The sequence below is a fragment of the Oryx dammah genome, unplaced genomic scaffold (genome assembly GCF_014754425.2).
Source record: "Oryx dammah isolate SB20612 unplaced genomic scaffold, SCBI_Odam_1.1 HiC_scaffold_12, whole genome shotgun sequence".
Lineage (NCBI taxonomy): Eukaryota > Metazoa > Chordata > Mammalia > Artiodactyla > Bovidae > Oryx > Oryx dammah.
In genome coordinates, this window is record NW_024070196.1 from 29,331,433 (window position 1) to 29,347,929 (window position 16,497).

Genomic DNA, 16,497 nt, shown 5'->3' on the forward strand with positions numbered 1-16,497 from the left:
AAAATAGATATAAGTTTAACACTGAAACTTCATTCACAAAATACAATGGTCTTCTACTAGAATTTGAAAATTACAGCTTTTCAACTATATTCTAAACAAAAATAATTATAATTCAATTCAAATAATTTAGAATAAGTGCTTTATTTTAATTCCCACGAAAACTAAAACTATCATTTACATCAGTTGCAACAGTAATAAAAATTAGAAGTAAATTTGTTTTTGAAAACACTTATAAGCATAAAACAAAACTAAAAGACACAAAAAAGGAAAAACTAGGTATTCCTTTTAAACTGAGGATAATCTGACTACTTGTGACATCCAGACCTGCAGATGTACAAAGAGCAAATGCATTCAAAACAGTGCAAGATTTAATTAACTTAGGACAGTATTCCAACCAATCCCAACTCCAATTTCAATTACTTGTGCAGGTTTATATAGTCACAAAAAGTAAATCAATCCTATTATGTAATTAACTGATGTCAATTCAGAACACTCCACATCAACACAACAATAACTATGGAAGTCATGAAGTATGACTTGGTGGGGGAGGGGAAGCAAAACCCAATATTCAAGGTGCATATACTTCAATATAACTGCAATATATCTCTACTTTTGTAAAAAGAAAAAAATTTTTTAAAAACCATACATCTAAAAGAAAAGCAAATGTGGTATTTCACATTCTTTTTCTGGATTAAAAAAACATATATGTAATCTTCGTTTTTGATAAGTTCAAATATGAATTGATAATGGGGTAATTGGATTCTTTAACAGAAGAGATGAATACAACATACTATATCTTCTTTAAGAAGTATGAGCTGTAATGTTAAGCATTCCTTGTGATGTTTTTATATATATTTAAGGAAGGCTGTTCTTGTAAACAATGGCTTTGAGAAAGAAATACTGAGACTAAAATATATTACTAGAGGATCTCTATAAAAGGTTACCAAAACTATCCTTGGTGAAATCAAGGCAACATTTTTAGAATTTATCCTGCTAGAAAAAAATGCTACCATTTTTCTTCCTTTTTCTTTTTTCTGATTATCACAATTAAACATCAGAAGATTTTCCCAAATAAATACTGACGTAAATGTTGATTTCAAGGGTAAACAACTTTTGTTAAGAGTCTATTTCTCAGGCAGTTCACCATTTGTTGGGACTGAGGCAGCATTGTTCTGGTGTGAATTGTCACTGGACTCCTGTGAAGTGTTCCTTCTGGGAGAATTTATTGGAACCTGAAGCTGATTAGCAGGTGTAGTCTTAGCAACACTTGGTGGCTTTGTAGAGGACTTAGATGGAAGTCTATGACGATTACTCTCCTCACCAGAAGTAGATGAATGTCTTTTTCTTCTAAACTCCTCACCAATAGGGGGCTGCAAATTATGAAAGACAACATAGTGATGATTTTACTATTTTCTTCTCCCTTCAAAATCTAAGGTCAGAATTTTCTAACAGACGGAAACTTTAGTAGATTTTATTAGTATAAGGAAAATTTAACAGAAATTTAAGGTATTAAACTTAAATTTCTTCCTATCAGTTAATTCTTTCATTCAACACATGTTTATTAAGCTTCTCCTATGTTTTAGGGCTTGAACTATATGGTAGAGCATAAACATACACTGGGTTCCATAACTCTGGGAAAATGTTTCAGAGAGGCTATTTTTGTTCTTTATGCCACTTTCATCAAGTGCAAAGCATTTATAACTCTAATCTTTTCCTTCTCCAAACTTCTACTGTATTTAAAAGCAGAGGTCTGAATTCTTGAACGCTCTTCAGATAGGGCCAAAGTCATTATAATATTATAAAGCAAGGACATCTTTGTGACAGAACTGGCTGGACCACTCTGGAAACACAGCTCTTTAATTCCAGAGATGTCAGTAATTCTATTAACTGTACCCCTGGGTTATCAAATCTATTTACACAAAACTGCAAGACAAATTATAGTACCTAGTTTACCTTTCACCTCTCTCTCTTCTGCTCCTTTTGATTCTTCTTTCCTTTTTTCTCTTTTCTCTTCTTTCCCCTTTTCTTTTATCTTATGCTCATTCCATTCTCTAAAAAATATTTCCTTTTCCTCTTGAAATCAAATTGATTAAAGTGACTGACAACTCCACTGTGGTTATGTAAGATATTAACATTTAGGGACTCTGGGTAAACTGAGTATATGGGAATTCTCTATACTATTTTTGTACCTGTTTTGTTTTTTTCTTCCCTTTTTGGCCTCATGGTATGTGGGATCTTAGTTCCCTGACCCGGGATCAAACCTGTGCTACCCGCATTGGAAGTGTAGAGTCTTAATCACTGGATTACCAGGGAAGTCCCATTTTTGTACCTATTTTAAAGTTTGATTTCAAAACTAGAAAGTTGAATTTTCAAAATGAAAGTTAAAAAATAAAAATTACAAAATTAAAGTTAAGAAAGTCACTGATAAGCCCAAATAGCTCAAATATAAGAGTAATAAAAATAATACAGTCAAAGAACTTAAAACTTACATCAACACGGAAGTCTTCCAGCTTCTTAAAGCTACAGAGGTATTCCTGAAGTTTGGGGTCAATAGATTGTGTTTTAGATTGAGAATATTTTAGATAAGCCCAAAACTTTTCTAATCCATACAGCTGACCTAGTAACAAAGAATATATACAATAAAATATATAGAATCCTTAAAAAATGATTCATATTGACTATGATTCTATCAGCATTAAGCCATGTCTTCTAATATACACTTTATCTAGATCTTGAGGCTAACACTGTAATGAATAATGGCAGCTAACATTTATTAAGCATTTGCTATATAACAGGTATTATTTAAGTGGTTTATTGTATATTAAACTAATTTGAACTATACACCACCCTGTAATATATATAGGTGCTCTTGTGTAAATATTACTGATGAGTCAACTGAATTAAGCAAGTTAAACAAGGTTAAATTAAGCAACTTAACCATGGCCACAGAGCTACTAAGGGGTGGAAATGGAATTCAGACTTAGGGATCTAGCCCAGAGCCTGTATTCCAAGCACACTTGCTCATACTACATAGAATTTTCACATAATGGAACATCAGTGAGTAGTCATGTAAGTCAAAGGAATAATGACAAAATGCAAATCCATAAAGAAACTCTTGGGAGCGATTATTTTCCAACATCTCACATGAAAAACCTTCTTACTATATGGTGCTCCATCCTTTATAACAAATCATAATACTGGTACCACCCCCCAAAAAGGATACAATCTCCCTATTTATTGACAGATTCATATTTACAATTTTCAAATTGAATAAGGTTATTGTTTTGTTTTTACCAGATTCGTAGTCTTTCTTGGTTTCTTCTTGGAAATCCTTAAAAATTTCTTGTCTGAATTTTTTTTCCAGTCCATAACTATAAAACCTGAACAGACATTCTAATCCATACCTGTGGCGGGGCGGGGGGTGGGGGGGAAATGGTTTATAATAAAATTTTCACTGTGACAATGCAATTAATAATACTTAATAGCACTGACATAAGCAAACATGGCACAAATAATCCCAAACAAAAATGTTTAATTGTATGTAGTGTTTTAATCCACAGCTGGTTTTCCTGTTTTTGTTGACTTGGACACAGTATCTCATGGAGGTATACTGGAGATGTGCAAGATAAGAGGCAGCCCATGAACAACTAGATCATGGCTTCTTTGAACAGACAGAGGATCTCTTCCTGTTATTTCTGAAGAACTCCTTGGTATTTCAAAAGATTTAGTGACAAATTGGCGGTTTTAGAATTTTTTTCCAAACCAAGGGTTGCAATGGTGTTTTAGTACATGGTATTAAATGCTCTTGAAGGAGCATTTAATTTCCTAGTCTAGGAAAAGCATTTCCTACTCTAAGAAAATAAAGACCATACTCTTGGGTCATAGACCCTAGGTGTGGTTGACTCAATCAACTATAAAGTGAAGTGAAGTTGCTCAGTTGTGTCCGACTCTTTGCAATCCCATGTAGCCCACCAGGTTCCACTGTCTATGGAATTTTCCAAGGAACAGTACTGGAGTGGGCTGCCATTTCCTTCTCCTGTGGATCTTCCCAACCCACAGATGGAACCCAGGTCTCCCACACTGCAGGCAGATGCTTTACCATCTGAGCCACCAGGGAAGCCCCAACTATAAAGGGACAAACCTAATTAAAACTGTCTTCTAAGAGTGCCTTTCTGTTTATAAAGCACATTAAATAAAAGATAATTTGCCAGAAGAATTGTATCACTGCATAAATCAGAAAGTAAATTTCTTTCTTCTTACAACCACCTAGAGAACCTGAGACAAGTTTTAGACAGTGGATCAAGAAACTACATGGGTTCAACCTGCAACTAACAGGGATGAGCAGAATCCATGAGAGTGGACATGGATAAGTCAATGGACAACAGTAAAGGTGCCATCTAGCTCATTCAACTAAAACATGTTACAATTTTAAAAACTTCCTCACTTAGAATCTCTAAATCATTCTGGGCACCTCCGTGGAAGAGAGGCAACATTTCTTTATTCCTGGTAACATAACATTGCCTAGCTGTTATTCACAAGAGGACGTGTGTATGCATGTCTTTTGTAACCAGCTTATTTAAAATGGAGTGACAGTCTGCTTGGAAGAATAAACAAATTTCTTGCCAAGGTGCTAAGAGAAATGTGGGCTTACCAACCACACTAACCTGAGTCTTTTCCTTTGGTAACCATAAATGATGCTTTTCCTTGAGTTTGTCTGACTGAGGACTCACGAAACAACAGTTAAGAATGAAAAACCTATCTTAAAACTCTTCTTAATGGAATCATATTATATTGATACCAGTGGTCCTCACCTTGACTACATATATGGACCACCCTAGGGAGCTTTTTAAAAAATGCAGGCTCCACTCCAAACAAATGAAATAATAATCTCTTGGGATGAAGCCAAGGCTTCTTTCTTTATGGAAAGCAGAATTGAGAAATTTTAGGTTATACTGAGTGAATGATATTTTAGAGGAATATTAGGATTCTTAGATTATTGGTAAAGGACAACTGACTACTACAATATCTGGATTTCCAGTATAATTTTTTTAGAAAACTAATTCCAAAGATCAAAAGCATGACATTAATACTGCAACTCAAATATGTAGCATAACTGCTGGAGGAAAGAGTAGGGGAATATGACCAGCCTCTCAGCTGTCATTTATTCACTGACGCATCACTGTGAGACAGCTCAGATGAGTGGAAAACATAAAAGTTGAGAACCAGAAAGAACTATATTTGAATTCTAGTTTATAATCATATCCCTAAAAATGAGGGTAATAATATCCTACTTTTCAATGTCAGATAATATTTGTAAAGCACTTAAAAACCAGACCTGGCACATTGCAGATATCTATGAAACGTTGTTTCTCTCCTTCCTTCTTGAAATCATCTTATGCTAATGTTAGGTAATGGATATATTTAGTACTGATCTTCTTTCTAATAAGAATAATCATTTATTGAGCATATCAGGCAATATGTTAAGCCCTTTAAATGTTGTGTTTTCTTTTTTAAATCTTCACAATAACCCTATGAGGGTATCTACCATAGTTTCCCCCACTTTTTAAAGAACCTAAAGCTTACTGGGATTATAACTTGCCAAGGTCACAGTAAGTTAATAGGTTTGATTTGAAACGCAACCCTTCAGGTGCTTAACCATTGAGCTATACTTGCTAAGGAATAGCTAATGCAGTCTCATCATGAACACTGCAGAAATAGATCAAAATTATAACACTGTTTTAAAAATCTGTATACAGGATAGCACAGGAACAAAGAAGGAGAGCTGACCATCTATACTTGGGTAGAAAACTTACTAGAAAGTCCTGAGGAACAAATAGAAATTGTTTGCGTAAGTACCAAAATACGATGAGACTAATTATAACAAAAGCCTTAAAACTTAGTTCTAACAGTAAGAAAAATACTTTACCTTGTGACAGTCAATACAACACATATTTGTATACATAAAAACATATATAAATTTTGCAAATAATTTTAAAATTTGCATTTATCTATGAATTGTAAAACATATTAACTTCACTATCATCAGTGAAGTCTCATATTTTCTATGTAAAATAAAAATTATTTACTTGGCAGTACTTGGGTGCATCTCAAAAATGACAGAATGATCTCTATTCATTTCCAAGGCAAACCATTCAATATCACAGTAATTCACATCTATGCCCCAGCCATTAATGCTGAAGAGGCTGAAGTCAAACAGTTCTATGAAGACTTACAAGACTTTCTAGAACTAATAAAAGATGTCCTTTTCATCATATGGGACTGGAATACAAAAGTAGGAGTCAAGAGATACCTGGAGTAACAAGCAAGTTTGGCCATGGAGTACAAAATGAAGCAGGTCAAAGGCTAAGAGTTTTGCCAAGAGAACGCACTGGTCATAGCAAAGACCCCCTTTCAACAACACAAGAGAAGACTACACACGGACATCACCAGATGGTCAATACTGAAATCAGATTGATTCTACTCTTGGCAGCTGAAGTTAGAAAAGCTCTATAGAGTCAGCAAAAACAAGACCTGAAGCTGACTGTAGCTCAGCTCAGGAGCTCCTCATTGAAAACTGAGGCTTACTTAAATTGAAGAAGGTAAGGAAAACCACTAGACCATTCAGGTATGACCTAAATCAAATCCCTTATGGTTATACAGTGAAGGTAACAAATAGATTCAAGGGATTAGATATGGTAGACAGACTGCCTGAAGAACTATGGATGTAAGTTCATAACACGTATAGGAGGCAGTGACCAAAAACATCTCAAAGAAAAAGAAATGCAAGAAGGCAAAATGGTTGTCTGAGGAGACATTACAAATAGCTGAGAAAAGAAGAGAAGCAAAATGCAAAGGAAAGGGGGAAAGATATACCCAACTGGATGCAGAGTTCCAGAGAATAGCAACTAGAGATAAGAAGCCTTACATGAACAGTGCAAAGAAATGGAGGAGAACAATAGAATGGGAAAGACTAGAGATCTTTTCAAGAAAATTAAAGATACCAAGGGAACAGTTCATGCAAAGATGGGCACAAAAAAGGAGAGAAATGACAAGGACCTAACAGAAGCAGAAGAGATTATGAAGAGGTTACAAGAATACACAGAAGATCCAAATAATCATGATGATGTGGTCACTCACCTAAAGCCAGACATCCTGGAGTGTGAAAGTCAAGTGGACCTTAGTAAGCATTACTACAAAGGCAGTGGAGGTGATGGAATTCCAGCTGAGCTATTACAAATCTAAAAGATGATGCTGTTAAAGTGCTGCATTCAATATGCCAGCAAATTTGGAAAACTCAGCAGTGGCCATAGACCTGGAAAGGTCAGTTTTCATTCCAATCCCAAAGAAGAGCAATGCCAAAAAATATTCAAAATGTCACACAATTGTGCTCATTTCACATGCTAATAAGGTAATACTCAAAATCCTTCAAGACAATCTTCAATACTACATGAGCAGAGAACTTCCAGATATTCAAGCTAGATTTAGGAAAGGCAGAAGAACCAGAGATCAAATTGCCAACATCCGTTGGATCATAGAAAAAGCAAGGGAATTCCAGAAAAACATCTACTTTGCTTCATTGACTACACTGAAGGCTTTGACTCTGTGGATCACAACAAACTGTGGAAAATTCTTAAGAGATGGGAATACCAGACAACCTGACCTGCCTCCTGAGAAACTTGCATGCAGATCAGGAAGCAACAGTTAGAACCAGACATGGAACAAAGGTCTGGTTCAAAACTAGGAAGCACGTGAAGGCTGTATATAGTCACTCCGTTTATGTAGAGTACATCATGCGAAATGCTGGGCTGGATCAATCACAAGCTGGAATCAAGATTGCCAGAAGAAATATCAGCAACCTCAGATATGCAGATGATACCACTCTAATGCCAGAAAGCAAAGAAAAACTAAAGAGCCTCTTGATGAGGGTGAAAGAGGAGAGTGAAAAGGTTGGTTTAAAACTGAAAGGTTGTTGTTAAGCCATGAACGACTTCAGTATTCTTGGTGTTCTGAGGAGAGGAATTCCATCTGGGGCTAGTGACGAGGCTTGATCGCTCAGAGCTTTTGTGTGATAAAGTTTTATTAAAGTATAAAAGAGATAGAGAAAGCTTCTGACATAGACATCAGAAGGGGGCATAAAGACTGCCCCTCCTGCTGGTCTTTAGCCAGATGTTATATAGCTACTAGCAGTTAGCTAATTAGAGAAAGGAAATGTCTCCAAACTCAGAGACTGGCACCAGGCCCCTCACCCACAACATACATTTTGAGATAACAATGGCACAAGGTGAGTTGCCCCAGCCATAAAATGATGGACATGAATCTTGAAGAAAGGCAGGTTTCCAAGCAAATACAGTCTCATTAACTTAGCTTAAGAGAACATTTGCATGAGTAAAACATACTGGTTTGTCAAGTAGGTTCATGAGTCTTAGGTAGAAACAACTTGAAGACAGAGTCTAGGGTCAATACATAGTTCATTAACATAGCTTAAGACAAACATTTCCAAAAGAAAAACGCATCTCATCAGCTAGCTCAAGGTTTGAGAAACGTTAAGTTCTGGTGGAGCCAGGTGTCCTCACAGCAACACAGAATTTTAAAAGAAACCTCTTTTTAAATTTGGTTCAGGTCAGTTCAATTCAGTCGCTCAGTTGTGTTTGATTCTTTGCAACCCCATGGACTGCAGCATACCAGGGTTCCCTGTCCATCACCAACTCCCGGAGCCTACTTAAACTCATGTCCATCGAGCCTACTCAAACTCATGTCCATCGAGCCTACTCAAACTCATGTCCATTGCATCAGTGATGCAGTCCAACCAACTCATCCTCTGTCATCTCCTTCTCTTCCCACCTTCAATCTTTCCCAGGGTCTTTTCAAATGAGTCGGTTCTTTGCATCAGGTGGCCAAAGTATTGGAGTTTCAGCTTCAGCATCAGTCCTTCCAATGAATATTCAGGACTGATTTCCTTTCGGATGGACTGGTTGGATCTCCTCACAGTCCAAGGGACTCTCAAGAGTCTTCTCCAACACCACAGTTCAAAAGCATCAATTCTTTGGCGCTCAGCTTTCTTTATAGTCCAGTTCTCACATCCATACATGACTACTGCAAAAACCATAGCTTTGACTAGATGGACCTTTGTAGGCAAAGTAATGTTTCTGCTTTTTAATATGCTGTCTAGGTTGGTCTTTCCCATTCTATTGTTTTCCTCTATTTCTTTGCACTGATCACTGAGGAAGGCTTTCTTATTTGGAACCTGTTTTTGGAACTTTGTGTTCAGATGGGTATATCTTTCCTTTTCTCCTTTGCCTTTACCTTCTCTTTCCTCAGCTATTTGTAAGGCCTTGTCAGACAACCATTTTGCCTTTCTTTTTCTCAGGAATGGCCTTGATCACTGCCTCCTATAAAATGTCATGAACCTCTGTCTTTAGTTCTTCAGGCACTCTGTCTACTGGATCTAACCCCTTAAATCTATTTGTCACTTGCACTGTATAATCATAAGGGATTTGATTCAGGTCATACCTGAATGGTCTAGTGGTTTTCCCTACTTTCTTCAATTTAAGCCTGAATTTTGCAATAAGGAGTTCATGATCTGAGCCACAGTCAGCTCCTGGTCTTGTTTTTGCTGACTGTATAGAGCTTCTCCACCTTTGCCTGCAAAGAATATAATCAATCTGATTTCAGTGTTGACCATCAGGTGATGTCCATGTATACAATCTTCTCTTGTGTTATTGGAAACTGGCTGAATAATATTCTTATGACTGAATAATATTTCATTGCATATACACACTGCATCTTTTTTATCCATTCATTCTCTGAAGGGCATTTAGGTTGTCTCCAGTTCAGTTCAGTCGCTCAGTCGTGTCCAATTCTTTGAGACCCCACGGACTGCAGCACACCAGGCTTCCCTGTCCATCACCAACTCCCAGAGTTTATCCAAACTCATGTCATCCAACCATGTCATCCTCTGTTGTCCCCTTCTCCTCCCATCTTCAATCTTTTCCAGCATCAGGGTCTTTTCAAATGAGTCAGTTCTTCGCATTAGGTGGCCAAAGTTTTGGAGTTTCGGCTTCAGCATCTGTCCTTCCAATGAATATTCAGGACTGATTTCCTTGAAGATTGACTGGTTGGATCTCCTTACAGTCCAAGGGACTCTCAAGAGTCTTTTCCAACACCACAGTTCAAAAGCATCAATTCTTTGGCACTCAGCTTTCTTTATAGTCCAATTCTCACATCCATACGTGACTACTGCAAAAACCATAGCTTTGACTAGATGAACCTGTGTAGGCAAAGTAATGTCTCTGCTTTTTAATATGCTGTCTAGGTTGGTTATAACTTTTCTTCCAAGGAGCAAACGTCTTTTAATTTCATGACTGCAGTCACCATCTGCAGTGATTTTGGAGCCCCCCAAAAATAAGGTCTGTCACTGTTTCCATTGCTTCCCCATCTATCTGCCATCTTGGCTATTGGGAACACTGCAATAAACATGGGAGTGCACTTCTCTCTTCTAAATACTGGTTTCATTTCCTTTGGGTATATACCCAGTAGTGGAACTACTGGGTCACACGGCAGATCTATTTTTAATTTTTTGAGGAATCTCTTTATTGCTTTCCATAGTGACTGGACCAATTTACATTTCCACCAACATTATATAAAGGTTCCTTTTTCACCACATCCTCAACAGCAACTGTTATTTTTTGTTTTCTTGATGCCATTCTAATGGGAGCATAACTCTTAAATTTTTAGTGTGAATGGAGAGATCACTAGCTAAGGCTAGAGGGAAACCCATTCAGATCTTATTCAAAAATTGCATTTCGATGAAGATGATGAAACAAACATACGTCCAGACATAACATATCCTTCCTCTTTCCAAGCAGGTAGCTCCAAACTTATCCACAAACATTAGAGACTCTCTCTTTCTAAAATTATTTTGATTATTTCTCTTTTTTCCTCAGATAATAGCTTAATCGAAATTTTTTCAGTGCCCAACCCCAATTCCTCAAGCTTCACTTCAGCCTTATTCCTGCTCAGTCTTCCTTTTTCTAAATTTATTTTTAATTGGAGGATAATTAACAATATTGTGATCATTTATGACATACATCACTGCTCAGTCTCCTCATTTAAACAGAATAAAGAAGTCTCTCTAGAAACAGATTTAAGAAGGCACTCACCTTCTCCTATGTGACCAAGTCATGCACTCATCTCCTGCGAGACCACCAAAATCGCAACTAGCTGTTTAATAACCATCGACAGGACACTGGAACCCAACAATGACAAAGGACTAGGAATCCCCAGCGAATCTAACTTCGAAGGCCAGCAGGATTGACTGCAAGACTTTCACAACTGTTAACTGGTTACACCCCAATAAATATTAATAAAAACTTTTTTTAAGAAAAGAAGTCTCTGAAAAACCATTCAAAGAGTTGAAGCCAATGCGAAATTCTCTTCTCAATCACTGCTTTCTCACTTTCTTCTCATCTCTGTATTTAGGCCTAACTCTCCTTTCATCTTCTCCACATTCCACAGGAAAATAAGCCTATTCTAGGAGTCCTAGGCATTCCTTGGGCTTGTGGTCAGTACCTGCAGGCAACTTTGTTGGCAGGATTTTCAGCAAAGTGGCTAGTGAGGAACTTGCTTGAAGATTAATAAAGCTGGGGGAGGGCTTGGCTTGACAAAGAGGCACAGTATTACCCTCCTCCTTGGCTGTGGTGTTAATAGAAAGCCTCAACTCCAGCACCCACCCTTGTAGTTGATACACATGCGTAGTGGTGTGCGGGCCAATAGCCCGAGCCTCTGTGCTTGCGTGGAGGTTCGTGTTGCACATGGCCACCCTATTTAAATTTGCATAGAAAAGGTGAAAAAATCTGGACACTTGTAGTTTGTTTCCTCCTGCCGCTTAAGAGAGAGAGAAAATATGTCTGACACTTGCAGTCTATTTCCTCCATTTGGAGACCCCTGGCCTTCCTGCCTGTTACCCTCTCAAAACTCAACATTCATAAAACTAAGATCATAGCATCTGGTCCCATCACTTCATGGCATATAGATGGGGAAAAGGTAGAAACAGTGATAGAATTTATTTTCTTGGGCTCCAATCACTGTGGACAGTGACTACAGCCATGAAATGAAAAGGTGCTTGCTCCTTGGAAGGAAAGCTATGACAAACCTACACAGCATATTGAAAAGCGGAGACATCAGGTTGCTGCTGACAGTCTGTATAGTCAAAACTATGGTTTTTCCAGTAGTCATGTATGGATGTGAGAGTTGGACCATAAAGAAGGCTGAATACTGAAGAATCAATGCTTTGGAATTGTGGTGCTGGAGAAGACTCGAGAGTCCCTTAGACAGAAAGGAGATCAAACTCGTCAATCTTAAAGGAAATCAATCCTGAATATTCATGGCAAGGACTGATGCTGAAGTTGAAGCTCCAATACTTTGGCCACCTGATGCGAACAGTCAACTCATTAAAAAAGATCCTGATGCTGGGAAAGAATGATAGAAGGAGGAGAAGGGGGCGACAGAGAATGAGATGGTTGAATGGCATCACCGACTCAATGGATATGAGTTTGAGCAAACTCTGGGAGATAGTGAAGGACAGGGAAGTCTGGTGTGCTGCAGTCCATGGGGTTGCAAAGAGTCCAACACGACTGAACAACTGACCTACAATTTACTTGGCTGAGTCAGGTCTTAGTTGAGCCACATGGGTTCTTCATTGCATCATGTGGAATCTGTAGTAGTTGCAGCATGCGGACTTAGTTGCCCCACAACATGTAGGATCTTAGTTCCCTGACCAGGGATGAACCCACGTCGCCTGCATTTACTATTTTTTTTAAGTAAGTTAAAACCACTAAATTGATTTCAACCCATTAATGGGTAGCACACCACAGTTTGAATGAGAATGTCTAGATCAGGCACTATGAAGAACAGTACAGAGAAAAGTGAAAAATAGAACGACCATATGACCGAGCAATCTCACTCCAGAGCATATATCTGGAGAAAACTGTAATTTGAAAAGATATATGCACCCCAATGTTCACAGTAGCACTATTTACCATAGCCAAGATATGGAACCAACCTAAATGTCCATCAACAGATGAATGGATAAAGAAGATGTGTACATACATACAGTGGAACCTACTCAGCCATAAATAAATAATAAAATAATGCCACTTGCAGCAACATGGATGGACCTAGAGATTATCGTACTAAGTGAAGTCAGACAGAGGAAGACAAATATTTAATATTATATATGGCATCTAAAATGATACAAATGAACTTATTTATAAAACAGAAACAGACTCACAGATCTTGAAAACAAACTTATGGTTATCAAAGGGGAAAGCTGGGGGTAGGGATCAATTAGGAGGTTGGGATTAACATATACACACTACTATATATAAAACAGATAATACAGGAAACTACACAACCTATCTGGGCAAAGAATCTGAAAAAAAAATGGATATATATAAATGATTCACTCTGCTGTACACCTCAAACACAACACTATAAATCAACTATACCCCAATATAAAATTAAAAAAAAAACTTTTTTAAAGAAATGGCAAATTTTGCCTTTTGTGCCAACTCAGATAAACTGGCAGTAGCCATTAAAGGTGTGAGAAGAAAGACTATAAATCTGAATTCGAGAACAATATTAAATAATGCTGGGATTGATTAGAGATGTCAGTAATGAGGTATACATGCCATTTATCATCATTCCTGATCAAGATTCTAGATGAAAACTAAACAGGCTTTATTTTTACACAAGTCAGAGTAAGTATAAAAAAAATTTTTTTTCAGAAAAAAGTTTTTGCAGCATCTTGTATTTCTCTTGAAGATCACAAATTGGTTAACAATGGATTCTTATTTGAGCTTTATAAGAGAAATCCACAGATCCAATCACACATAGATTATGGAGTACTGTAGTATTTACTATTGAAAAAAAACATGCAGATAAGTGGACCCATTCAGGTACAAATCGGTATTGTTGAAGGGTCAACTATAGTAGGAAAAAATGAGATTGAACAGGTGAGTCAGGAGGTATCATGAGAGGCCTTACTTCTTCTTGTCTCAAGGAATCTTAACAATTGGTTTGGCTCTAAGCATGTATCAATTTGGGGTTGTATATATGCACATCCAAGGGAAATCTGTAATGTTGAGGGCAAGAGAGAGAAAAATGTCTCTCAAATTTCATTTGGCTTTTGTACCAGCCACTAAGACAGTTCCAAACAGTCCGACCTCCTGATACACACAAACCTGTGTAGCTCCCTCCTATATTATACCAGGGTTGGTTTGTGTGAACACAATAATATGGCAGAAGTGATGTTACTTTCAGGTGTAGGTTATGTAAGACATTGACGCGTCCATCTTGGAAGTTCTCCTCTTTCTTAGATCATTCACTCTGAGTGAAGTCATATGGTGAAATGCCTATGGGGAGGCCTAGGTGGTGAGGTACTTAAGCGTCTTGCCAATATCCAAGTGAATGAGTACAGTGATAGAAGATCCTCTATCCTCTTCAGAGATGGCAGCCCTATTCAATACCTTGACTGCAATCCTACAGGGGAACTGAGCCAGAGATATTCGGTTAAGTTGTTTCTGGAGCCTTGACCCTTAGAAACTATTACCTAATCAATGTTTGTTATTTTAAGCTTTTAATTTCTGGGGTATTCTGCTATGCAGCAACAGAAAACTAATACAGTCTTTTCCTTAGCTATCACATGGTATTTTCACAGTCCAAAATCAGACTACTTCAGGGACTTCCCTGATGGTCCAGTGGTTAAGAATCTCCTGGCCAAAGCAGGGGACATGGGTTCTATGCCTGGGTCAGGAAGATCCCACATGCCACAGGGCAACTAAGTCCGTGAGCCACAACTACTGAGCCCACTTGAACCAGAGCCTGTGCACTGAAAAGAGAGAAGCTACTGCAGTGAGAAGCCCATGCACTTGGTGCAACTAGAGAAAGCCCATGCATAGCAATGAAGACCCAGTGCAGCCAAAAATAAATCAACTTTAAAAAATAAAAATTCCCTCCAAGTGTAAAAATATGAGAAAATATTTGACCTGTAATTTTCTTTTGCATCTTCCTGAGCAAGTTGTCTAAATTCCTCATACATTTTTTTATTGAAGTGATCTCTGAGGAAAAAGGACCAGAAACGAAAGAGGGTATTCATTTCTTGGGACTGGCCAATTCCCAAACGTTTTCTCTCTGGAAAAAGTCAAAATGGCAGACATTTTACATAGCATAAAATAAAGAAAGCTGAAATACATTAATCCCCAAAAACATATTTGGGTTTCTTCTAAACAAAGAATAATCATTTTTCTGACTCATTGCTCAAGTTTAAACATTTGTCAATGGTAATGAGAATACAGTAAACTTTATTCCCTAATGTATCTAAACTATAAAATACATGAATAAAGAATATATAAAAACATTTAAGGTAATTAAAACAAAACAAAATAAAAGAATATTTAACCTGATATTAAATGTTATAACTTGAATTTGCTACAATTACGTTTTAATCTTAAAGCTGACTATATAAAGGAAAGCATCTTACCACTTAGGCATCTTCTACGATACTTGTGGTACACTTGTTGGGTAAAGCCGTTTTCCTTCAAAAGTTCATGGGAAGGGTGCTGGAACTTTGGGAATGAATGAGGAGTACATCCATAACTTCCTATTAGTGGTGTACCTTCTGAAGGCGAAGCATTTGAACTGCTGTTTGAAGAGGGGGGAAAAAAACCTTCAAACTGAAATATTGAGAACCAAGTGTTTAAAACAATTTGCACTGTTTGTTACTGAGAGTCTGAACAGTGAAGGTATTAGCCCCTAAAACTCTCCTAAACTAATGATATACAGCTATTCATGTTCAACACATGGTTTAATTCAGAAGTTGATAAAGGACATGGTCATAAATCCTCAACCTGAAACAGTAAATAGAAGCAGATAACTCACCAGCTAGCTTACTCCTCTTTTCCAGATCTGTTAATTTAGTTTACTTTTTTTTTCTTATGGTACTGGAGAAATTTTCAATTTTTATGAGTAATTCAGTTAATAATACAAATTGAATAAGTAGAAATGAGGAGTAAAATCCGGCAGACAATATTTTCATTATCCTAAAGACATACCTGCTGCTGCTGCTGCTGCTAAGTCGCTTCAGTTGTGTCCGACTCTGTGCTACCCCATAGATGGCAGCCCACCAGGCTCTCCTGTCCCTGGGATTTTCCAGGCAAGAACACTGGTGGGGGTTGCCATTTCCTTCTCCAATGCATGAAAGTGAAAAGTGAAAGTGAAGGTGCTCAGTTGTGTCCGACTCATCACGACCCCATGGACTGCAGCCTACCAGGCTCCTCTGTCCACGGGATTTTCCAGGCAAGAGTACTGGAGTGGGGTGCCATCGCCTTCTCCAAAGACATACCTACATCTCTGTAGATCAATTTCACCTCTGAAATTTCACCTTTATCCATCTTTTCCTTTTCATCTTCACTCTATTATTCGAATTGAGGCTTTCTTCCT

General features: G+C 37.6%; 1 protein-coding gene across 2 annotated transcripts in view; it reads right to left on the bottom strand.

The window, feature by feature from the left end:
* Window positions 1–475: 475 nt before the first annotated feature.
* The window catches only part of LARP1B (La ribonucleoprotein 1B), a 121,536-nt gene continuing 105,514 nt past the window's right edge, over window positions 476–16,497 (bottom strand). For both annotated transcript variants that reach the window (XM_040250509.1, XM_040250510.1), the window contains exons 15-19: window positions 15,539–15,699; window positions 15,045–15,189; window positions 3,295–3,404; window positions 2,490–2,617; window positions 476–1,370 (exon numbers count right to left, since the gene is read on the bottom strand). In XM_040250509.1, coding sequence (XP_040106443.1) covers window positions 1,125–1,370; window positions 2,490–2,617; window positions 3,295–3,404; window positions 15,045–15,189; window positions 15,539–15,699 — 790 coding nt within the window. In that variant the 3' untranslated portion in view covers window positions 476–1,124. The remainder of the gene's footprint in view (window positions 1,371–2,489; window positions 2,618–3,294; window positions 3,405–15,044; window positions 15,190–15,538; window positions 15,700–16,497) is intronic.